At 52.7% G+C, this 25,641-nt stretch overlaps 1 protein-coding gene across 1 annotated transcript in view; it reads right to left on the reverse strand.

Annotated features, from left to right (window-relative positions):
• The window catches only part of LOC119108351 (potassium voltage-gated channel protein Shaker-like), a 17,933-nt gene extending 981 nt beyond the window's left edge, over positions 1-16,952 (reverse strand). The window contains exons 1-4 of the mRNA XM_037231927.1: positions 16,891-16,952; positions 10,571-10,691; positions 4,453-4,589; positions 786-914 (exon numbers count right to left, since the gene is read on the reverse strand). Coding sequence (XP_037087822.1) covers positions 786-914; positions 4,453-4,589; positions 10,571-10,691; positions 16,891-16,928 — 425 coding nt within the window. The 5' untranslated portion in view covers positions 16,929-16,952. The remainder of the gene's footprint in view (positions 1-785; positions 915-4,452; positions 4,590-10,570; positions 10,692-16,890) is intronic.
• Between the last annotated feature and the right edge of the window lie 8,689 nt (positions 16,953-25,641).

Below are 25,641 nucleotides of genomic sequence, written 5' to 3' on the forward strand. Positions count from 1 at the left end.
TTCCACGGCCATGTGACATTCTCCAGGATCTTTTTAGAGATTTCCCACGGCGAATATGGCATATCGCGTCTCCGGTTGCCATGTCCGCCCAGATGTAGGGACTGGGTAGTTCCCAAGCCCAATTGTCTGATAAAGTTCATTATTGACGTGACGGTAATGTATCGAAAGAACTGCCCTAGAAACAGGATTTGGTCACCCACTTTCTGCGATATCCTACGCTCTTGCCAAGATACGCAATTTTGATCGGGAATATTAGTGATACAACAATCAATTTATCAAAGTTAACTTCTACCTAAATCCAAATTGTGAAGTTGGGTCGTAAATCCTAATAGACCTGCCAGAATTACAGCCAACACAGACCTTTGTATAGACCCATAGTGACATGTTGTGAACATGATCCAAATGACGTCAAAGGCAGGTCTGCATGACAAATAGTTTCAGTATTTCACCCCTTTGTCTATGCCCGTCCCAGTGCATATGTGGACAGATACACACATAGGCATTGCCGTTGATTGAAATAACCTAAATATCAATTCATCACGGCATATTTCTGAAAATAAGCGTAATTTCTTTCGATATGAATTGCATTCCCCTCGCTGTCTCAAATTTACAAACCCTCTAAGCCCTCTGCATTTCACACAGATGACAGTTTGGGGATATCTTGACGAGTTCCCCTGAACTGGCACAACCTCGCCCTGGCAACTCCGCAAAGGTCACAATATGCCATTTTCAAGCAGCCGGTCCCTGGCCGCACCAGACGTGACACGCAAGTTGGGAATGCTCACCTGAACTTGTTAATGGCGTACTCCCCGAGCTCGTAGAACTTTATCTCCTCGGAGAAGACGTCCAGTGGCACATTGACAGGCCTCCGTAGGCGTCCCCCACTCTGGTAATAGTAGAGGATGGCGTCGAAACTGCAACATCAGGGTGCCGACATCAGACGTCGCTCTCGATCAGTCGCTCTCCATCAGACTCCGCGTAGGCGGGCCCTCGCCGCGGAGGCGGAGGTACACGTCGAGTTGTCACTTGCGAGTTGAAAAATAGTTGGCTGGGACAGAGAACATATGAGTTCAGTGATGGTTATACTGATAGTTCAAAGCGAACCGGGTAAACTTTTAAAAAGAAAGCTGGCCATGAACCAGGGCCCCCGCCCTGATTCGCCGTTTTTCTTAACGCATACGATAGAAGGTCGATCGATCTCCTCTCGTTTCCGAGCTTAAAAAGATAGGGCTTGGCGGAAAACATCAGTAGATTGATATTGACGGGATTGCACGATTGGAAGGCATTTTGCGTCGCCGTATCAATAATTGACCCCGTTATGTCGGGTCAGGGAACAAACTTCCCGAAAATCCAAGTTTTTGCAGTTTTACATGCTCATATGTACAAGATCATGTTTTGCAGACACAAACAATAAACGTGCGCGCCTCTTGTCCGAGTCAGAGTAGAACAGTGTATAGCTTTATGTGTTCTGAGCACATATTTATGATGTATGGCTTCCTTATGTCGGCCCACCGTCCGCGCTGGCTGCATATCGCCGCGCAGTGTTCCTCAAAAACCTCTGCTGCTCCGAAACCGGAAAGGGTAGGGTCACGTTTTGGGTGTCAAAATACGCACCATGGGTACTCAAAGGCAACTTGGAATTTGGGCGCGGTTGCAGCAAATGCCAGAGGAATATCCCCAGACACTCTTGGGGAGGGGTCGTGTCATTCCCGGGCGTCAGTACCCGGAGGATTAAACAACTGTCGTGGATGGTGCTTAGGTCAAAACGCTGGCTAGATGCACCACATCACAAATATGTTGGCACCCCTAACGAACGACTAATTAACAAACGATATTTGACGAAAAATTAGAAGTGCTGTACAATGCAGTGTCGTTCCCATTCCCTTTTCAGCCTCCTACGAAGTTCGATGCGTAGCCATTTCTAAAGACTTGATAAATTTGTAGGACTTGTTCGAAGCCTGGACTCGGAATGCTAAACACCGAAGCATATTGCAACGCGGCACATCAAAGGCAGGCGCATTGGCGGCGCGGTTAACTACGGAAATATCAAAGGCTATCTGCCACTGACTTCGAATAGACCGCCAACTCCTGGATGTGAGGGGCTCAATCAAGGACGCTTTCAGGCAAATGTCAAATATGGCGAGAACTTCAGCTTTTGACCGAAAACCTCTCCTTAACCATCATGTCACTGAATGCTTATTCAAGCAACCAATCAGTTGATGACCGACCAACACATGAATAGCTTTTCAACGTGACAAAATTCCACAGGGGAGAAAGACATCAAACGATCTTGCCCAGCAGCCAGCAATGCGCTCGTGCATGAAAGTCGCGTAATTATATAATACAATGATGGCGGCGCTGTGAACGGTAGAGGCCGCCTTACGAAACCATCACAGCTTAATGACAGGAAGTAAAAATAAACTAAGCAAGGAGAAAAAGAAGCCTGCGGATATGGACGGGCAAGCGTGAGCTGACAGTTAAAGAACAAGCGGGTTATGTGAGCGCAGCTGAGATGATGATAGGACAGATGATGAAGATTGCGTGAAGAACTTGACAAAGGCGGAACGCACAGCACGAACGAAGATGGAGCAAAAGTGCGCCGCTGACGGAAATCCAGCCGGGAGGATGGCGCCCTTTCGCGAAGACAATCTGGGATCGGCGCGAGCTGGTCTGATCCGTCAGCCCGCTGCCCGGTCTGACGACCAGAGCCTTCCGAGCACTTGGTCCCCGTGCTCGCCCCCGACCGGCAATGTCGCCGACCCGCTCCAGGTTGGGAGAGCTCGGTCCAACAGCCCCGTCCCGCCCGCGGCCGTCGACTCAGCCCGCTGGCGCTCGGCGCGCCGACAGCAGCACGGCCGCCTCGCCACATTAATCACACCGTATGCTTAATTTTCCGGCGGGTGTGCCGGGTGCCGAGCCGGCCAATCGGCCGGGACGGCGCAGCTGGCGCGGCCGGAGCTGGAAAACAGAGTCAGGGCCGCCCGGGCGCCGCGCGTCCGGACGGGAGGGCGACGCCGCGGCGCAGGCGAGACCAAACACGGGGAACGCTGCGCGGGGGCGGACGTGTTGACGCACACAGGCGTGTTCGGGATCAGCACGCGAGCAGGTTTTCCGCCAGCCCTCTGCCTGTGTTCCCGGGAGCTGCCACCCGAACCATCTGCCCGAACTGGTCACTTTGCATTTGACCCCCGGCGCCCAGGCGTCACCGCCCGGTTGACAGGTCCTGACCCGGTGACCCCGGGCGATACTGCTGACTGCCGGGAAATGGGGTCTGCTCGCCGAGTTGCTAACGACCTGGGGTCTTTGGCTGGCCTGTCACTGCGGATTGTGTCGGCCGGAGACTGCTGATTCACTGAGCTCGACCTCGGGCCCCGCCGACCTCTGACTCTGAACAACTTTTAATCTGGCTCGAGTATTTCGGTTCCCAGTCGGCCGCTGTAACTTCCGCTTCCACGTCATGGGCCACGTCCGAACCGTAAAGCGTGACAGAAAGTTACAGCCATGGACGGTCACCATGCTGGAGCTGGTGACAGGCCTCCGATGCGGAAGACATTCATTCGTGGTGAAACCGTGTGCGTCTTTGGCTTCCTACTTCGGCAGGGTAAGAGACAGTACAAATAATCTAAAGAAAAGGGAAGGGGAACATTTATGCCTGAGTTGCGGTTATGTCGGGTTTAAAAAAGTCAGCTTTGGGGCTGGTTCGCTGCGCTGGGAACTGGTCTGGGCATTATTCAGCACCGCAAAAATGTTTTCTAAGCATGACGATCCGATCGTCTCCAGCGTCAATTACAGCATACATGTATATATATATATATATATATATATATATATATATATATATGAATATATAATTCAAGAAGCCACTGTTTAGTCTTAGATCGTAAGCGCTACTTAATGCACCCAGGTACATGCGCGACCTCTTTTGACAAGGCAGGATTATATCAAATGATGTATTCCACTGCGCATGTGGACACTGAACAGTGAAAATGATACCATGTGTTTTCATTAACAGTTGTTGAAAGACGCACTTGTGCCTGTGCCTGTCCCTATTGTGCCTACGTTACTTAATTCTGGATCAGACGAAAATAAGTTAAGGATGACATAGTGCTTGTACAATGTAAGACATGACAGGTATTAAAAGGGAATTAAGAAAACTTCCTTGCAATAACGCTTGCGAGCCAAACAATACAACTTGCTTAACGAATATCACGTTTATAATCATTGTAAAAAGGCCATCTCAATTCCCTTTTCATACTTGAAAACAAGTTAAATTGAGGATTGGTTATTACGTGAGATCGACGAAGGGGATTTTATTTCGGGACTGCCATATTTGAAACGGAGTCGACCAGAAGTGTGTAGTTGCATACATACATGCTCATACATGCGCATCCCACTCATGCAAATGATCGGCGGCTGGCAGTCCAAAGCTGTGAGCCTAGCCACACAGCTCACCTGGTTCGGTTCCTATCGAAGAAGTACTCGTTCCTGAGCGGGTCAAAGTAGCGGATCCTCCTGGCCGGATCGCCGAGCAGCGTGTCTGGAAACTGGTTGAGCGTCCTCAGCTGGGTCTCGAACCGCAGTCCGCTCACCTGTGAAGCGCAAGGTATGTCCGGGTCTCAACCTCAGCGCGCTGGCCATGCGGTCAGCGCTCAGGTGTGCGAAACACGGCTGAGCGCCGGGCGCAGGACCGACAACCAAAATCCAAACCACTGGCAGACCCTCAAACTTGCAGTTAAAGATATGCGCTCTCCCTTCGAGCTGAGCATGGCGAACCTAGTGTACCTGACGAGCCGGGACCCAGCTTCGAATTTGCATTGTTGCTCAGGTCCACGCAAAGCAATGTCGCTCCGTTGGCCCTGATCCCACCACCCGGTTGTGAAATTCCGAGTCAGCGGCAGCATTTTGTGGTGAAAGCTCAACGTGCTGAACGTTCAACAGTAGGCATCCTTCTCCCTGATGCCACCTGACTTTTAGCGCGTGCGGTGCCATGGGCCGCTGGGCATCCCAGTCGGGAGCGAATGGTGAGCACCTAAAGCGACTCGAACCCACCACGCCACGCGTAAGTGAATAGCCAGGTAGACTCTCCAATCGCATGAGCTGTCGGAACGGACATTCAGCTGTCTTAGCTGCATTCAGTAGCTTTATAGTTGGTCACAATCATTGGCCGTAATGCCAAACGCACTTTCAATGCGGGCTCCAAAGCATAAACCTGCCCCCTTGAGCTTCCCCCAAAAGCCAGCATCTCTTCTGGGATTAAAAAGTCAGTCCAGGAACAAAGGTCACATAAGTGGCAACGCTGATGAGATGTATTGACCCCTGGCCAACTTCATATGATATAAAGCATACGAATCCAACTTATTTAAAGACGCAATTCACGGGAAAGGGTCGTTAAGACCATTTGTAGTTTACTAAGTCGACGCCAATAAACTTGTTTCCTGATCCAAACGTGGCCGAAAATGACCTCCCAACGAGGAAGGCCATAATTTGCCACCAACGGAGAATCCTTGGATCCGCCAAATAGCATCGTTGACCTCAGCAAAACCACGATAGCGTGAATGGCCCCTTATGACATGGAAATAAAGATCGAGTTCCGAGGGCAGATCTAATCAAATGACGCGCTCAATGGCGGCGTCCGGTGGAAAGGTCAAACGGAGCCGATAAAGGTCAAACCTCAGGCGCGCTTCAGAGAGACGACAGGCGGTCTGGCGTCCCCCTCAACGCGACCGGCCGATAAACGGGCCGGCACAGCAGGGCGAGGTCGCCTCTAAACACGGACAGCACACTGATCCACATTCACCAGGCGAAATCGGTAACGCCGGTGAGCTTCGCAGAAGGGCTGGTGTTTAAAGGCAGGAATGGGTCAATGTTAAACTCGGATTGTGAGGTATTCATGATAACTCACAACCTGTCGGTGAGCGTAAGTGGACATTTGTGGTGCGCTTGCTTAGACGGCCGCGATGTAAAAGTACACAGCTTCATAAACTTCCCTTTTGAAGCCAGACTCCGTTGATAACGTTATCAATATGCGTAAGTGCGTAATTAAATAGATGGATAGTGTGTGTGAGAGAAGAGAGAGAGAGAGAGAGAGCGAGAGAGAGAGAGAGAGAGAGAGAGAGAGAGAGAGAGAGAGAGAGAGAGAGGAGAGAGAGAGAGAGAGAGAGAGAGAGAGAGAGAGAGAGAGAGAGAGAGAGAGGGAGAAGAGAGAGAGAGAAGAGAGATAGACAGAGAGAAATAGAATCCACTTATGTACTTATAACATAGAATATATATATAGTATAATATATATAGATAATATATATATATACTATATATATATACATATATGGATAATTGGAAAGATAAGTAGATGAATCTACAGCTCGAAATATTGAATAGACAGACATCATCGGCATAACGACATACGCTCACACCTTGGCAAGGTTTGCCTAAAATTAGCGATGAGTTTTGGTGCGTGCTGAAACAGAACCCTAGTAGTTGATCGCCTGAAACATTAATCGATAGATACTTAAAACTTTGCGGAAGCAGAGTTAATTAGATCTGCCCACGCAGGTCTGACATGATAACAATGCTCGAGGTGATTAATCTCCCACATGATTCCACTTTTTAAAAAATGATGCTGTTCCACGACGCACTGCACGACTGTCCTAGCCACCTAGGAATAAGCAAAGAAAAGCGAAATGCCCGATTTCGCCAAAACAATTCTGTAATCTAGGGAAACTGTGATACGTAAATCGATCTCAGTATAGCGTAGATGGCTACAGTCTAGCGCCGACTGCAAGTACAAAGCGTACCTTAAAAGCGACCATCGTCCAGTTCCACCGAAATTCTTTCATCGTTTGTGTCTAGTCACAGCCACCGTAACATACTCAGGCTCGTCGCCCTTCTCCATCCTCTCCCACTGCTCTCAGCGTCATTAGTGACCCAGGACCCCTCTTGGGTGCCCCGGAGTGGCACCTGGACTCCCACCGCAGCCTGCGGCGGCAGGCGCTCTGAGATAGAATGTGTGCCTCGGGGTGACACCTGGACTCCCACCGCAGCCTGCGGCGGCAGGCGCTCTGAGACAGAATGTGTGCCCCAGGGTGGCACCTGGACTCCCATCGCAGCCTGCGGCGGCAGGCGCTCTGAGATAGAAAGCGTGCCCCGGGGGCACCTGGACTCCCACCGCAGGCGGCAGGCGCTCTGAGATAGAAAGCGTGCCCCGGGTGGCACCTGGACTCCCACCGCAGCCTGCGGCGGCAGGCGCTCTGAGACAGAATGTGTGCCTCGGGGTGACACCTGGACTCCCACCGCAGCCAGCGGCGGCAGGCGCTCTGAGACAGAATGTGTGCCTCGGGTGACACCTGGACTCCCACCGCCCTGCGGCGGCAGGCGCTCTGAGACAGAATGTGTGCCTCGGGGTGACACCTGGACTCCCACCGCAGCCCGGCGGCAGGCGCTCTGAGACAGAATGTGTCCTCGGATGACATCTGGACTCCCATCGCAGCCTGCGGCGGCAGGCGCTCTGAGACAGAATGTGTGCCTCGGGGTGACACCTGGACTCCCACCGCAGCCAGCGGCGGCAGGCGCTCTGAGACAGAATGTGTGCCTCGGGGTGACACCTGGACTCCCACCGCAGCCTGCGGCGGCAGGCGCTCTGAGACAGAATGTGTGCCTCGGGGTGACACCTTGGACTCCCACCGCAGCCTGCGCGGCAGGCGCTCTGAGACAGAACGCGTGCCACCGGGGTGAACGAAATACTCGGCTTTGGGTAAAGCATTACCCAGATGCGAGCTAGAAAACGGACCACCATTAATCACTGAACTGGGTCACCGCTCAAGCAACTTACTCGGAACGAAAAGAATTCTCGAAGCAAGCGATTCTCAGGGGCCATGCACCAGAAGTAGAAACGCTGGAATTGCTTTGTACAGGTCGCAAATAGTATATATACAAGGTGAACTGTCACGGGTTAATGAAAAATTCTGCAGGAATGAAACGTATGTAGCTAAGCAACATTAACATCGGAAAGCATTATATGTATATTATATATATATATATATATATATATTATATATAATTGATGACTTGGGAGAGCTGTGCTTGATTTTGCCTCAGCGAAATGTATTTTGACTACAACGAATGGCATATGAGTTAATACTAACTCTCACTACGCGAGGAGCACCGCAGTTTTGAGTTGGATCCATTTTCATTTTAAAAAGAAATACAGCTAGATCGCGGCGACCATCCGACGGAGTCCGTTCCGCTTGTTTAACAAATTTGGAAATATAACAGGCCATGGGCTATTTACGAGCCGCCGTGGGATGTATATGTCGCAATAAGATAGCACTAAATCTTCTGTACCACTACTGGCGCGAATACGCGGCGGTTGAGGGTGGAAAGGAAGCCTCATCTCTGGGACAAACTAAGTATCAAATCTAGCTCGTAGCATGACGGAACAAGAAAAATAAACATTGCAGCGGATCGCCATGTCAACCCGCAGCCACTGGATGAACACATGAGGCCTGTCATAAGAAGATCATCCCGCCTTTGCCTGCTTCCTCTTTCAGTCAACTCATCGACTATTCCAGCGGAATTTGCCGGCTGAGCTCCTATTCTGACTCATACAGATATAGAAAAAAATTGATCCTAGCTCGACCCAGCGATAATTTAACTTCATTTCAGAGTTGACTTCCAGTACATCCGGGTCAAGCACCAGCCTAGGAATCAGTTTTGATTGTGATGCGAGATGAAACAAACGCTAGCGCAAATGAACCGGGGGCGACTTTGGAAGCCCATGGAAATAGTGTTTGCCTCCGTGTTAACATAAGCATACACTTTTGTGAGCTTGACGTGAAAGGTGCGCTAATGTGTGGTATTGATCTATAAGTTCACAAAAGCGTAGTTTGCAAACTGGCTGGCTTTGGGCCTAACAATGCGTGTTAATTTCAGTCAACGACATCGATTAATTTTGAATGACTTAAAATTCCTGTGAATGTGAAAGGAGCACTAAAAAACGCAAACATTTTGATGGATATTGGCTATTGGATACTGGTATTGGATAAACTGGAACATTTGCCTCCGAAATTGTAACGACCAGTCAGTTTTGGATTAGGCCATAGCGTTTCTTATTTGAGATCGGGTTAAAAGTGGATAGTGTCAACAAAACAACAAAGTTTTACGCTCCCGTTTTAATGAAATGGGGAATACTAACACTTTGCTCAGCTTACCGTGCCGCAGGAAAATTATGTCTGATCACACGGTTTGCAGGGAAATGCCTACTCATTTGAGCAGGAAGCGTTTAATGAACACGATTAAGGTTTCCAATGTTAAAAACTGCATGTTGATGCAAAAGTGGTTTGCAAAGATGATACTTCTAGACGAGATTATAACGGGGCTGGCCCGCTCAAGTTCGAAATTTTCTCATCGTTTAAGCAAAACTCACCCGGTCCCGATCGTGCCCCGCCACGAGTCCCTGTCACGCAACAAGCAGAGCTGACACATGCATGAAGCATTGCGTGCCACCACATGCGCAGCGCATGCGCACGTCCAGTGCGTATACACGTTGGCACTCCTACGCACACAAGGTCCGGCGGGACTCACGTTGACACCCCCACGTACACGAGACTTATCGGTACTCACGTTGGCACTCCCACGCACACGAGACTTATCGGCACTCACGTTGGCACTCCCACGTACACGAGACTATCGGTACTTACGTTGGCACTCCCACGCACACAAGACTATCGGTACTCACGTTGGCACTCCCACGCACACGAGACTATCGGTACGCACGTTGGCACTCCCACGCACACGAGACTATCGGTACGCACGTGGCACCCCCACGCACACGAGACTATCGGTACTCACGTTGGCACTCCCACGCACACAAGACTATCGGTACTCACGTTGGCACTGCCCACGCACACGAGACTATCGGTACGCACGTTGGCTCTCCCACGCACACGAGACTATCGGTACGCACGTTGGCACTCCCACGCACACGAGACTATCGGTACGCACGTTGGCACTCCCACGCACACAAGACTATCGGTACTCACGTTGGCTCTCCCACGCACACAAGACTATCGGTACTCACGTTGGCACTCCCACGCACACGAGACTATCGGTACTCACGTTGGCACTCCCACGCACACGAGACTATCGGTACGCACGTTGGCACTCCCACGCACACAAGACTATCGGTACTCACGTTGGCTCTCCCACGCACACAAGACTATCGGTACTCACGTTGGCTCTCCCACGCACACAAGACTATCGGTACTCACGTTGGCACTCCCACGAACACAAGACTATCAGTACGCACGTTGGCACTCCCACGCACACAAGACTATCGGCACTCACGTTGGCACTCCCACGCACACAAGACTTATCGGTACTTACGTTGGCACTCCCATGCACACAAGACTTATCGGTACTTACGTTGGCACTCCCACGCACACGAGACTATCGGTACTTACGTTGGCACTCCCACGCACACAAGACTCTCGGTACGCACGTTGGCACTCCCACGCACACGAGACTTATCGACACTCACGTTGGCACTCTTACGCACACGAAACTCGTCAGGACTCACGTTGATGACGACGCGCTCGCAGAAGCCGTGCTCGTGGGGGATGGGCTCGAAGTTGCTGACTTGCACCTGGGTATGACCGCCGCCGCCGTCGTCGTCGTGCGGATTGATCTTTGGCAACGACCTGTGGAGCGGGGTCACGGTCAGGCGACGGCGCCAGGCGGCGAGCGGGCGACGCGCACAACAGCGCGACACAACAGGCGCAGACCGCCGCGCCACCGGCCGCGCCACCGGCCGCGGCGCTCGCCGCGGCGGACGCGGCCGAGCCCGCTGCCCGTGCACGCGCGGGGCCTCGTTCCTTATCAGAAAAGCCCTCCATCAGCCGCTAAAGAACGACCGCAACTTTTCAAATCAGCGAGAGCTACCACACGCTGCGGTGTTATCACCCTGATGGATGTCGGAGTTTGCATGATTATTGCCTATCCACGAGCGAGGACGCCAAGCAGTGCACGCGTTATAATTTTAATTTGTCACATTCCATCACAAAGCGCTCTCCCCAAGCGTCGACTTGGACATGCAGCGCGCGTCTTTGTCTGCCTCTCCGCGCAGCGACGGCCTGGTCGCCCGAGCCGGCCCGCTTGAGATCATCAGCACGGCTCGCTCCGTCAGTGTTCTCGGTGATGCATTCCTCTGTCCACGGAAGGAACCTGTTCCCTCTCCAGCGGGCTATTAAGCCAGTCACTTTGTGAGCGCAGCGCAGCTAATACATTCGCGTCATTAAAACGGCGCAGCGGCGTGCTGACACAGCCGGTAAATGGCGTGACGTCACTTCCACAGTTAATTGCGGCCATCTGGACTGTCGTGTGCCGTTATGGGGTCGTTTGGGCAGCGGACAGCGCGACGTCAAGTCGACCAGCGCGTTTATAGAGCCTTTCGCACTCCACACTCTGCATACGGGGCTGCATTGAAATGGGCTGAACCTTACCGCGAATGCTGACGATAGGAGCGGCGATCTGGGTCTGTAAACCCTCGACACCAGCAACACGGCGAGGATACACAACATGGGGGTACTGATGGTCTCCCAACGGGGCAATCGACAGCTCTCCGAGAGCGATGTTGCAGGCGAGGTTTGATACGATTCAAGGAGACCCTCCGTCTCCCAAAGTTACGGCCCACTCGGCGTTACATGACGTTACTAGATATTATGCGAAGTCGAACGGCAGCAAACACTTTAAAATCTGAGGAAAAGACGCGAAACTCGCCCCTTGAAAATCACTTCAGACGCATTAAAAGACAAACGCGCGCCGTACATGCACGATACCTCCCGGAGATACGCGTCTGCGCAATCCCGCCAGCCACATCACAACACAGGTAAGTGGACATATGTACGTACAGCGCATGTACGTAACGCCCGTGTTGGTAGGCAAGTGTACGGACGTAGACGTTTGTAAGGGCAAATATCGTAGCCGCTTAAGCGCGTAGCGTAATTATTCGTATCGCAGATGTTCTCGAGCAGAAATGTGCGCACCTCTTATGCACGTATTCCATTTACTCGCGTCGCAGCACAAATGTCCACACCTTTTAACGTACGCACCGCAATTCGTATCGCAGAGGTTTGCATGCGCAAATATTTTTAAGTGCCCATGCGGCTACCATTACCAAAGCCTTCCAGGCCGAGCCAACTGTGCGCAAGCGCGAACGAAATGACCCCACATAACTTTATGCATAACCAGCATGCTCCGCTTTCAGTACCTGAAATATCTGTATCACTGAGGTGATCCGATGTTTTGTGTTATTTGTAAGCTATCCAAGTTTTTTCTGTTGCGCCGTTTGCATGTCGCATATCCCGCATGAGTGTTTTCTTGTACAAACATTGGAAATACGAAAACTCGACCATGCGAACTGCTATAACGACATTGGCACTTACAAACACCTACAATTACGAGCATTCTAATTTACGAACATTTGCGCATGTGTGCATTTGCGCACGACCACATGCGTACGTCTTCATCTCACGTACATTCGTCAAGCAGTCCACCAGACCCTCACACCGGTGCAGCGCAATGTCTTCCGGGGCGGCGTTCGCTCCCATGACCTACGGCGTCGGCCACCGGCGCCGTGGAATGTGGCGCTGGCGAGGCCGGCTGGCCGGTACGTCCCTGCCGTGCTCGGCAGCCGTAGCCGCACGGCGGATGCGCCAGCCGGCTGTGGCGACGCGGCCGCGGCGTGTTTCGCCGCCGCCGCGCCGCGTTGCTCGGCACTACCTCCCATTACCGAGTAACGAGCCGGCCAGCGCGACCCTACGGCCTCTAGTCAAGCGACTGGCGGCGCTTTTGGCTCGGCTTCGACGGCCGGCCGACGACGACGACCGCGCCGCGGAGCCGGCCTTCCAGGAAGGGCTTTGTTTGAATGGTGCGTTGCGCCGATGCGGAGCCGCGGACGCGAGCGGACGAGGAAAATAGTGTTTTCCTTTGGTCTTTGGGAACGAGGAGGTAGTAGTCGATTAGCATATCATTTATGCGTCAGATTCTGCGGTAAAGATAACGAAATGGCGGGAAATGGAAAATGCCGGGAAACTTGCGCGAGAGCGTCGTAGCAAGATCGGACCATCCAATCACACCAGCCATAAGCACAAGCTTCAGATATGTTATAATCATGCCTGATGTTAATAAGATAGCTTTTTAGTCCATTTGAAGGGATACAAGCTATAATCAACGCAAATGACATCCAGCAAGCATGACTGATGTGACATAAACCATCAAGTCGGAAACCTGACCAGCAAGAGTATAAAGGCCGGTTCCCTATGACCGAGAGGCTCAGATTCTCTGACTGTCAACCCGTGTCAAGCACAACGGTCTGGATTATCCAGCGACGTGAAAGGAGGGAGTGAAATGTGTTCAAACTTTGTCGCTCCCGTGAAGAGAGAAGACACACAAACGGGAGGTGTTTTCATTTCGCAGCGTGTAAATGTTGATCAGCAGACATAAATGTTGAGCAACGAACGGGAGGAAATATTTGCAAAAATGTCGAGCATCAAGTCAGCCTAGCAAACGAAAGATCGATACCAAATGCCGGACTGGTCATATGAACTCGCCATACGGGTTCACGTCACAAAATGACTCCACACAAATATATTTTACAGAGACAGGCCTTCATACTGAACAGCCTAGACTGCACAGCGCAGGCAGCCCCCGAGCACCAGCCACGCTCCTGATATTCTGAAAAACAAACCTGTCTGAGGTCACTCTATTTCGTTCAGCACGGGGACCTTCTGACAGTCTGGGCTGGCCTGTAACAACAGTTATGGAACGAATTTTCATTTCCATTTTCCTTCAACACGTCTGGGATATTGAGCGACGCTAGTTTCAAGCACGCCGGCTTCGTCAAAATATACCGTAAACACCGGTGCTCCAACGGGAATATAACTAATGTTTGAGGACTGATCAGGCCGTTGAGATCTATGACACATGCATATCAGCCAGCTGATCACCGATCGCGAGCCAGGTAATTTGCACAAACCCTCGGGCAAAGTCGCAGACAACCGCCTGATTACCAAAACAGTACGGGGTGCGGAAGATTTAGCATTTTAGCAAAGCACCTGGGACGGCCGGCATGTGAGCCATGCCCAGCCACGTGATGCTGCAGTGTGGCGTTTGTATCCTGTTTTATGACACTCGCTGAAAGGTCGGTCACGATGAGGCCGAAGTGGAACCGTGGATGGTACTCACATGCTGGTAAACATTCGAAATATCACTCCCACGTCTCTGTTTTACACTCTGAGCCGCATTCGCTTACGTCCTAGGCAGCACATTTTGAGTCCGCGTTCACCAATGCCCTGGTCATAGAAACCGCGGTGAGGTGATGACGGAGTGCGAAATGGGCCCTGGTCAATTCGATTTTGCAAGTTTCACTTTGCCTTGAACATGTATGCTAACATCATGGTGATGCATAGGAAATATAGCCCAAAAACGGAGGCCCGATCTACCCACTTTCTGGGTGGGACTGCGCCGTTCGCCAGGGCGTCACCGGTTCGCCAGTTCGAGGGCGTTGGGAAAAGGCGTCGCCCCGCGGCTTCAGTGATACTGTGCCGCCTCGCATGGGCGTTATGCGGCGCAGTCCCAGCCTCCAGGAAAATGACCGAATCACGGAGGATGCGTGGAGAGCGCACAGACTTGCAGTTTGAGAAATACGACAAAGCCGCCTCTCGGGCTTATCTGATGAGCAGCGGGTCAGTATATTTAGCAAGATACTTCAACATGCATGCTGACTGCCAGCCCAGCGGCAAAGAACCCGGACGCCACCGCGAGACAAACCATGCATGGCTAGTTGGACATCGGACATCTCGCGCTTCAAAGAAAATATGATGGATAGCATTCACGCGAAACCTCGACCTCGAATTGGCTTACGCTACTCAAGTGAACGTTTGCTGATTTTTTACACTATAGACGATCTTGATGCCTAGCTTCTGCGATGTGCTGTGAAGGGTTTTCCCCAGAATCATGTTCATAGGAAAGCACAAATAAACCAGTCATCCACCCTTGAGCCATCACAGACTCAAGTGTGAAGCGTTATGTGCTTATAGGCCACTTACAAGGTTATGTTTACGCTTTCTGAGCGAAAAGAACATATACAAACTCCGCATCGAAACGGTAATGACAGCAGCGGCGATGCCGACACGTGGAGCTCAGTGGCCAAAGGCAACCGTCATCCGCAGCTGCTGAGCAATAAAGCGGCCGTCGCGCCGACTCCAAAACCCCGCTCTGGCCAATCTGATCTGTGAGCCGTTATTCTTGGAGCAATTACCCGGCGAGAGTAGCCTTGGTTTTGTGGCGAGCGCGGCCAAAACAAGCCATGCCGGGACAGCCGTGTTATGTCGGTGCGATCGGCCTGACCAGGGACTTTGGCATTGTCCGCACGACCGGCGGCCGGCCGCAGCCGCCCCTCCCCCGCGCTACCCCGCCGGGCCAACGCAAACACGGCCCATCCGCCCAGCCCGCGGCCAGGCAGAAGTTCGAGCCCCCGGCCGCGGGGCAGGCGTAATTTTCCGACGTATGTGGCGGCCAAGATCGTTAGAGGGGTTAAATCGGGACTGTACGGCGCTGTGAGACCCGCCCGAGCACAAACGGGGACCGGTGTTCGGGGCCGGAGTGGTTGCGGTGTGGTGGGACGGTGTTTCGGGACCGGGGTGGTGGGATGGGCGGTGGGACCGTGGTTCTGGACCGGAGTGGCAGTGGGAACCGTGTCCTGGACCGGGGTAGCGGGGTGGCGGTTGGACCGTAATTCGGGACCGGGCGGCGGGGTGGCAGTCGGACCGTGTTCGGGACCGGGGTGGAGGGGTAGCGGTCGGACCGTGTTCGGGATAGGGATGGTGGGTGGCGGTGTGGTGGCGGGCTTCACACTCAGCGGAACTATTGGAAACGCTGGATACAGTCGATGCGCGAGCTGATGGTGGAATGACGCGCGTCGTGGCCAGCGCTTCAAGCGCCAGTGATCAACTGTGGCTTCAGTGATACCGGTGGGTAACATTCCTCAATTGGCCTTATTGAATCAATTTTCACCGTCGCAATGGTCGTAGAACAGAAACTCACCGTTACGATAATCGTAGCTAAGATATTTTTTAGCTCTTTCAAAAAAGCGAGAGCGGGTTATTTTCAATTGATAATCGATCTGTTTCACAAACGCTGACATATTTTATAGTAGCAGATGTGATTTACATTTCCTTTCCGTGAGTGGCGAAAGGCGACAACATCGCTTTCATCCGACGGCTATCGCTGGAATGCGGGGAACGACAGTGAGAATGGAGGGTCTAGTGGTGCAGTGGCGCTTGACCTACAGGAGAGAGGGGCCAGGGGAGCCGACCAGAATAGGGTTTGTAAAAACATAGTTTTGCTTTGTGCTCCCGCATAGCCAACACGACGACACATCACGGAAAAATCAGCACGATATCGGATATCACAGCAATTAAAAGTCACCGCTCAGCCTTGCCGCGTGGCTCATCGAACAGCTAACCAGCCATGGCAGTACGACGCAATATGCCCATCACATCCACAGCTCCAGCTGCTGCCAACTAAAGCGTCAGCCAACCCGCCGTGACCACGGACGAACATCCCGATCCAACGCTCTGTCCAGATCCCCGAACACATCCCGCCGGCCCGCTGAGCTCAGACAGCCCGCCGGCCGAATCAGCAGCGCAGCGCCGCCACCCACCTCGCCGACATGGCGGCCGCCGCGATATTTACCTCACCAATATGGCCGACATCAAGCTGCCCTGCTGGGCGAGTACACCAGCCAGCATCGCGCCCGTTAGCGCGGCGGCCCTCCGTCCAACGCGGCGGCGGCACACACGTTCGCGCGCGCGCGCGCGCGACGGCCGCCTGCCTTACTTGTATCGGCCACCGGTCTGGTTGCGGCCGGCGCCCATGCCGGCCGGGTCACCGCTGGCCCGCCGCCGTCACGGGAATGCGGCCGGCCCGCCGGCGCGCCCCTGGCCATTGATCAGGCGCGTGCCCGGCGCCCTTCTGGGACCGTTACTTAGGGACGCCGCCCCTCCCCAGGTCCCCAATCAATGGGCGCAGGGCGCGGCGGCCGGCCCGACCCGACGCGACCCCACACTTGGGGGTACGCGCGCGGCGCACGGTGGAGCACGCTGGTGGGACAGGTAGACGGGAGATGGCGCAGACAGGCCGCAGGCTTGGAAGGCCAATACGTCATCGGGGTTGCTTGACAGCGCCGCCCACAGCGTAAGAACCGTGACGACATCACACAGGCGTGCGTGCGTGCGTGCGTGCCTGCCTGCGTGCGTGCGTGCGTGCGTGCGTGCGTGCGTGCGTGCGTGCGTGGTGTGTGTGTGTGTATGTGTGTGTGTGTGTGTGTGTGTGTGTGTGTGTGTGGTGTGTGTGTGTGTGTGTGTGTGTGTGTGTGTGTGTGTGTGTGTGTGTGTGTTTTCTAAGAAAATTACGACAGGTTTGATGATATAGTCTTCTTGTGCGACCTTTCATCGGCTCGTATATTTTACCTACCTTTACCACTGATTTCAGTGATTCGTTTTAAAAATAGCAAGGGTATGCTTACACTTAATTACTTCGCGTCCGGCACTGAGTGATAAGGAGGACTTTCTGATCAGTGGGGTGGCAATATATAAGACGAAAAATAGTTCAGATTCGCAATGCAAGTCAGGAAAGGCATGTTTGACACGATGAAAAATATTTTACGCTTTAGTTTATTGAGCTTTAAAATCAACTGATTGCAACAGACTGATTGCGGTTGGGTGATAAATGAACTGATTGATTGCGAAACGTAGCAAGCATCCTGTTCGAACACGGCACATCATAGTTACACGATCAGCAATTGATCAATGAAAAGTCTTGCGGTTTTTTCTCTTTTACCACTCATATATAGAAAGATTCCGTTTAGTTTTGCACGTCGCTCTGCTAGCGAAAACAAAAGCCATAGCTGATCTTTGCGTAGAAACAGAAAGCGCGTACACAAAACATTCGGGCCAAGCAATGGAACAATTGGGTAACAAAAGGCAAATTAATACATTGGTGGAACGATCGGTTGCATGAATGTAGCACACATATTTTACCACAGTGACTCGAAATTGCAAAGCACCGAGTGAAAGTGTTGAACGTGTATTGAATTGTCTGAGAGCGTAAAACTTGCAACGGCGTTTTGCGATCGAGTGAATTTACAACGTCCCTTCCTTCATGACACTTAACCGAAGTACTACCGCAGCGTACGTACCATTTCATACCTGACAGAAACAAGAGAGTATATTAGCAGGCAATACGCAACATTCCAGCAGACAATCGCCGTATCTGTTTGAGAACAGCGTGTCCAATGGATTGTTTGACGGCCCGGCTGGTGGTCGCCGGTGTGAAATCCTCAACTCTGCTTTAGCTACACTGTCATTATGACTTCATGATGTGTCTTAATGGCTTAATGGTGTGCCATATGACGAAACATCGACAATATCAGTAACTATCGTCGCCATGCCACCTGAAAAACTCAGCGACGAAGCGAGCCGAAGCAGGTTATGTTCTTTTCTTGACCTCGGAAAGAAAGGCCATGGACTCCTGGCTTTTCGGCAGGATGAGTTTAAAGTTCTTATGTTGAGGTTGCGATCTTTAATATAACAGAATGTGCTGGTTAAGCAATACTGCAGTACTAAACAACGGTTCTATTGACGGGACTTAATATTTTCAGCTGTGTTTATTTTAAAGAATGAATTTCTCACGTCCTCATCTAATTGAGCTTTGCTTTTAAGGATGAACATTGCCCGAATAGAGTTTCGTCAATTCAATGGTTACTTAGTACTACAACGTCGTTTAACCAGCATCCCCTGGTATATTGAGGGTCGCTTACCCACCTTCAGAGTTGTGAGCTAATAATTTCTTTAATTTCATCATTTCGTCCTCAGGATCATTTACAAGCCCAAGTGTGTGTGTGTGTGTGTGTGTGTGTGTGTGTGTGTGTGTGTGTGTGTGTGTGTGTGTGTGTGTGTGTGTGTGTGTGTGTGTGTGTGTGTGTGTGTGTGTGTGTGTGTGTGTGTGTGTGTGTGTGTGTGTGTGTGTGTGTGTGTGTGTGTGTGTGTGTGTGTGTGTGTGTGTGTGTGTGTGTGTGTGTGTGTGTGTGTGTGTGTGTGTGTGTGTGTATGTGTATATGCATGCATGTCAGTTATGCAAGTTTATCACACATCCAAAACGTAATTTGTATTGAAGCATTCATTATTTGCTACTCGGGCTGAATCGAGCACTGTGAAGCATCCTTTTCTTACTGCAATGAGACTCATCAGGAATTTAATACCTTTACTTCAGCAGCAACGCCTTTTGGGACATGGGGCGATAGGGCTGATCGACACGTGCGCGTGCTCATTACGTAGACGATACCAGAGCCTTGGCGAATAGTGTCATACGCATTTACTAGCCCATACAAATGGGTTTAAACAGCACATTGGAACGCTCAAATTATTGCTCCAAAATCATCATGGAGCTTGAAGATTGACTTAACATGTGCTCTATCCATTTTTGGTAGCTTGAGTCAAAGGACTTTATGAATTTAGAACACTAGAGACTGTGACGAGACCATTACGAAAACGGTAAATTATTTGTGAATACATTGGTCAAGAGGAACATAGCTACAGGCCAAATCGCCCTTAGTTTTCACGACTAAGCCTCTCGGCTTAAGTCACAGCGCATTCAAACTCTCTTCATGTGAAGAGTTTTGTGAACACAAACTCACATTCAAAAACGACTTCGACAAGGCCGATATTGATCGCTTTCCGGTCAATTGCTGGCGTACCTGTGGGTGCACCAAAGTGCTGGATCGCTTCGAGACTCGAAAACGGTGAGCACCCCTATACCGTGTAGTTGGAGTCGCGCCTTAATCTGAACTGGTTGCTAATATCTGCTATCTGTCTTTAAAAACTCCCTAAAACGAGCGAACCAATGGCTTGTGCTCGAGCGCGCGTGATGCATCGAATGCTCTCAGCAGTACTTTTGCCTGTAATTGGTCTGGTGCGACTGCAACGACGTGCCGTCTGGATCTGGATACGGTTCCAAATTACATAGCGCAGCTTCAGTCCTGTGGTCTCCACGGCAAGGCGCGGGCGAACCTCGGTCTCCTCCGATCGCCGGCGGCTTAAGGCGCTGACCTGTGAGGGTCACACCGCGCTGGTCTGCAAAGGTCACATCGCGTTGACCTGTGAGAATCACACCACGCAAGCTTGCCAAGGTCTCACTGCGCTGACCTGTGAAGGTCACACTGTGGCGAACGCTGCCCCACCGGGTTACCGGCGCTGTTTTGGACGCTTGTGCAGCAGCGCTGACAACGGCAGCGTTCGTTTCGCCAGGTTACAGTGTGTCCTGACAAAACATGCGAGGTCATGGCTGGTTCACTTCCCACTGCAGGTCAAACGTGCCTCCGGGCATGAGTCATAGTGCGATGCAGCCAGACGGGGCCAGCATGATACCTGACAGAAGGCAGCGAGAGACCCAGCGAGAGGCGCCCGCCAGACGGCATCGATCTGTTTGCTGTTTCGTGTTTTTCTGTTTTCATGTTTCCTGTCATCGATCCGTCAGCTGTTTCCTTGATTCCACTTCAGCAGACCGATTGCAGCTCGAATTGACGACTTACGGAACTGATCTATCTCCGACTCAAATTCACGACTACGGAACTGATCCATCTCCGACTCAAATTCACGACTTACGGAACCGATCTATCTCCGACTCAAGTTCACGACTTACGAACTGATCTATCTCCGACTCCAATTCACGACTTACTGGAAGTGATCTTTCTCCGATTCAAATTCACGACTTATGGAACTGATCTATCTCCGACTCAAATTCACGACTTATGCAACTGACCTAACTCCGACTCAAATTCACGACTAATGGAACTGATCTATCTCCGACTCAAATGCACGACTTATGGAACTGATCTATCTCCGACTCAAATGCACGACTTATGGAACTGACCTAACTCCAACTCCGGGCAACAAAGCCCTTTGACATGACTTCGATTCAGACTCAGAGAGAAAGGGGTCGATTTCGTATCTCGTCGACTTCGACGAGATGCACTCCTGTGAGATGAGTGAAGGCAGAAAAGGAGATTATCCGTCCAACACACTTCATAAAGAGCTTCGTGAACAACACAACTACATTCTGACTGGTCCCTTTATGCTATTTATCTAACCTGGCATGCTATTCATGCATGCTGCTACCTATGTTTCGATTTAAGTCAATGCACAAATGACTCGGTAGACTGGACTCCGACTCCAACTCGCAACGGAATTCCAAGGAGTTATTTCACTATGACAGGGTAAAAAAGGCATTGAATTCGGCGTGGATTCCAACTCTGATCGGACTTGGGTGAAAGTCTGGTGACCAGGCACCATGCATTTGTTCAGAGAATCGCATCTCTCGTTGCTGAAAATTGCATGCAAGACATCTGTTTGGCTGTAAGGCATGTAGCGATCAGTGGCTGCATAAGCTTCAAAAGAACGCGACGGTTGAGACAGGCTTGCTGTCTCAGAAGAAAAATGCTCCCACGTTCACACTTGGCCCGCAGCCAGGCTAGAAATTAACATTATCTCACCACCTCGGGCGTTTTGGACAGCATCGCAAGGAATGGGCTGGAATACCACGCGGTCACAAGTCTGCATGCAACTGCAGCCGCTCTCGGTCACTGCAACCACATGGCAAACGCTGCCGCTCTCCATAATCCTAAAAGGATACTTTCATAGGATCTGATACGGACACCGAACCCAGACATATTCAGACGTCTTGAACACCAACAAAGAGCCGACGAGGTCTTGCTGACAGCAGCACTGGCGTCGGGTTTTCGGTCATGCAGGCCAATATTTCCGGGCACCAGCGACCTTCCCGCTCAGAATCTGCTCCAGTGTTTCGGGGAGCGATTCGGCACTGGTATACAATCGTGCTGGTGCGATGGAATGCAATCTTACACCTCGAGCCCGTGCCATTCGGCTTCGACTGTATGTAAATGTGAATCGGTATGCATAGCTTAGACCTTTGAGCCAAGGCTTCATCGCACTCTTAATGGATTCGCATGGTAAAGTGGAGAGCCTTGCACGCAATATTACTTGATATCTTCCACTGTCACCGTGACACTTAAAAAAGGCTTCCAGACAGCGCTATCACATCAGCTGAAATAAAAGAACAAAACCGCAGAACGCAAAAAGATACGCATCCGCAGCGTAAGAGGAAGGCGAGAGAACAAGAAGGCGACAAACAGCAAGCTGAAAAATGAAAGAACTGAGATTGGTCCAGGAGGGAGAGAGCGAGAGAAGGCCCCAACAACAAAACCAACTGCAAGATTAAATGGCAACGACGCCGCCGAACAGCGCCGGGAGAGTGGCCGCTGCCCCGCCAACGTACCTGACCATCTTGTCACGGTACCTCACCCGGTTGGGGAGATGGCACAGATGCAGCAGGAGGTCGACATCGAACGAACTCCCCACGGTGGAGATGGTGGCACACATTATCACGTCCTAGTCGGGCATCCCGAGGTCGCATGAGTTTGTGCCAGGTCACCAGTGCCGTCCGGCGGCGATGGGCGGCGGCCCACGCAGGCCTTTGACGTCACTCTGCGGTCCGGTCAGTGTCCCCTGCGTCTCTGCAGGTTGACCTGCTCCCACGCCGCCAGGTCAGCGGGGTCGCTTGCAGCGCTGGAGAGGGGCTGACCGGTCCTGGACGCGCCATCTGATCGGACGTGCAACCCCCGCGACGACCGCCAGTCTCCAATCGGGTCGAGGTCACGCCATCAGGTTCGGCTGGACACGTGCTGGCCAGGTGCAGGGCACGCCTTCTCTGACTGCAGCTCGCCAGTCCGGCGGTTTCCGTTTGTACAGAAGATGGGGCTCTCCGATGGACGGCTGTGGCTGACTGGCGAGGCTGGACGGCCCTCTACGCTACACGCTGCCGCGGAAGCGCGGAGCCACTGCGCTCGGCCGCCCTGCCTTCTCAGCGGACCCACTGGCGGCCGAGCTGCACGCGTTCCCGTCCTGCACCAGCTCCATCCGCTCACAGCCTCCTCCGGCAGGCCGGGGGTCGGCAGGGTCGGTCGACGAGGGGTGACCGAGCACCGAGCCAAGCCCGACAGGCGGGCCCTTGCGTCAGCGGCCGGCGCGGGAAGCTTGACGGAGCGATGACTCGTCGCGATGCGACTCCTCGGACAAAGCCGGGCTAATAATGATACCCGCCTGTTTGAGGGAGGCCCTTGTAGCACTTTAATCAACGGAGGAACAAAGATGTGGTTGCGGGTGAGTCACTGGCAGGGGCCCTGTTGTGTTGCAGGCGCTAAGTGCCTTCTAGAATTTCTATTGCACGCCAGGACTTTGCAACTTTAAACAACAAGGTACATATGTAATGCAGGTGAAGTTGCATGTGATGACAATCGATAAGAAATGAGAAGGACGGCTTCGCGCTTTGTTGTCTCACAAGTGTATGAGGTACCGGAATGGAGCTTGTAAGACATAACTGTGAGAACGATGGGCGAGTGAAAACTCACCTGACTTTATTTGGCTCGTGATCAGAGCAACGTTTGTGGGATGGTGACCATGAACCGCTTATGATGCAAATCGCGGACCATAAATAGTTCACAAGGTCAGTCACAGCAGTTGAAAAATGGGATGCCCGTCACTCTGCAAGCATTGATGGGATCGAATACGGATCGTGGCACCTAGTGATAGAGTGGCACCTAGATCGTGGCACCATACCGATCGTGGCATCTAGTAAAATGGAAAGATCTATGAACTGAATAATGTGGATGCAGTTTTCTTTCCACTCTGCAGTTGAACATGAGCCACACCAAGACGAAGCTTAAGAACCCCTCATAAACCTACGATCGCGATAAAATGAGGCGCTTAAGTCGGCCTTCCCTTCCAGTTCAAAATAGACCACGATAACAGACAGGGACATGAATAAAACCCGGCGAGGCTGAACGCCTGGGAGGCGGGGGGGGGGGGGGGGAGGGGCGACGATCGGCCTACGAGCAGGGCGTCCCCTCTCAGACCTCAGGGGTCGTGGTCTGACCGTCCCGCGTACCGCAGCTCGTCGGCGCCGCTGGCCTCGCCGCAGATGCCCCGGCAGGCAGACGGTCCGCTACAGGTGCGACCTCGCCCCGCTCCGCCCCGCTGACCGGTCACCAGCTCCGCTACGGCGACCGGTCACGAACGGCGCCCCTCCGCGGCGGCGCCGGGCCGGCAGGTGTGAGCTGAGGCGCTTGCCGCCGCCGGCACCATCGCCCCACTGGCGGAGAGCGCGGCCGGCGCCGGCGGCCGGAGCGTGCCAGGTCGATAGCGATAGCTGAGTCTGCGCGTGGCGCCGGTGCCGGCCGCCGCTCTCACCGCCGCCGCCGGCCGACGCTGCTGATGATCGATGTGACCGCCAACACACCTGGCTGGCGGACGGCCCGGCCCCACCTGTGGAGCGGCCGGCCCGACGGGGCACGCCGCTGGAAGGGGTTCCGGACCCGCAGAACGGACGCCACCGGACAGGGATCCGGAGCCGAGAAATGGAAGCCGCTGGACGGATACCCGGACCAGCGGAACCGATGCCACTCGGCGAATATCCGGACCAGCGGAACGGACGTCACTGGACATGAGACCGAAATCAAAGAGGAACGGCGCTGGGCGAAGGGAAGCACAAGCAGAGTACCCGGACGCACAAGTGGAGCTGGACACGCTGACAGAGTCTCGCACCCAACGTATGGACACCGTCAGGCTGGGTCTCTGCCCGGCCGAGCGGCGAATTGTGAGAAGGCTCCTCGTACAGCATGTCTTTGACCCGGAGACGTGCGCTAGACATGTGCCATCTGTCGCAGTACAGGGCCAGCATGCTGTAGCATTCGCCATAATTCGACCGACGGCCACTGTAACAAAGGTTTCATGAGAATAACCATGCAATCCAGCTCATCATACAAGCAATGGGCTAGTAATGCGCCGCCATTTCACAGGATGACTGTCGACCGCGCTGCACAGCGATGATCAGTGCACATCGCAAACAAACGGGACCGGTCTGGATGAGCCAACGGCAAACACAATCATGTGCTGGCTGTGTGTTTGTACTGCAGAGTCGGCTCAGGTCTGTCGTTTACACAGCGAGTCGAGTTGCGCTCGCTTAACTGAGGTCACATCACTGGCGTGATGGCGCGACGGACAGGCGCAGCACTGGCGCGACGGGAGGAGCCTCTGCCATTGATATGGCGATGCGCGTGGCATGCACGTCAGAAGGGCTGTGTAAATGATGGGCTGCCCCACTGACCCTCGGCTTGGAGAACCCTGCGAGGCCTAGGAATACGCGGACGGAGGACAGCGCAGGCTGCGCACGGAGGCCACTGCCACGTCCGACAAGAATCCCTTCCGCCAGTGTACGAGGTAGCGACCTGGGCTGCTTGTTTAAATAAGTGCAAGTGGCTACCGCGCTGGAAAATCAATACAGATTGGCTGTCGCCTGTTTGTAGCCCAGCCCACCAAGCACCAACAGCAACAGCGTGCAAGGTGGTGGCGTGATCGCAGTGGCCAGCGATGGCTACACTGCGTTCCGAGAACAGAACGTTGCCATCCGGGCTCTCCAGAGGACGAGCATAAAGCTGATGTATGGCGTGCATCTGAT

The sequence above is a fragment of the Pollicipes pollicipes genome, unplaced genomic scaffold, assembly GCF_011947565.3.
Source record: "Pollicipes pollicipes isolate AB1234 unplaced genomic scaffold, Ppol_2.1 Scaffold_6686;HRSCAF=7923_pilon_pilon_pilon, whole genome shotgun sequence".
NCBI lineage: Eukaryota > Metazoa > Arthropoda > Thecostraca > Pollicipedomorpha > Pollicipedidae > Pollicipes > Pollicipes pollicipes.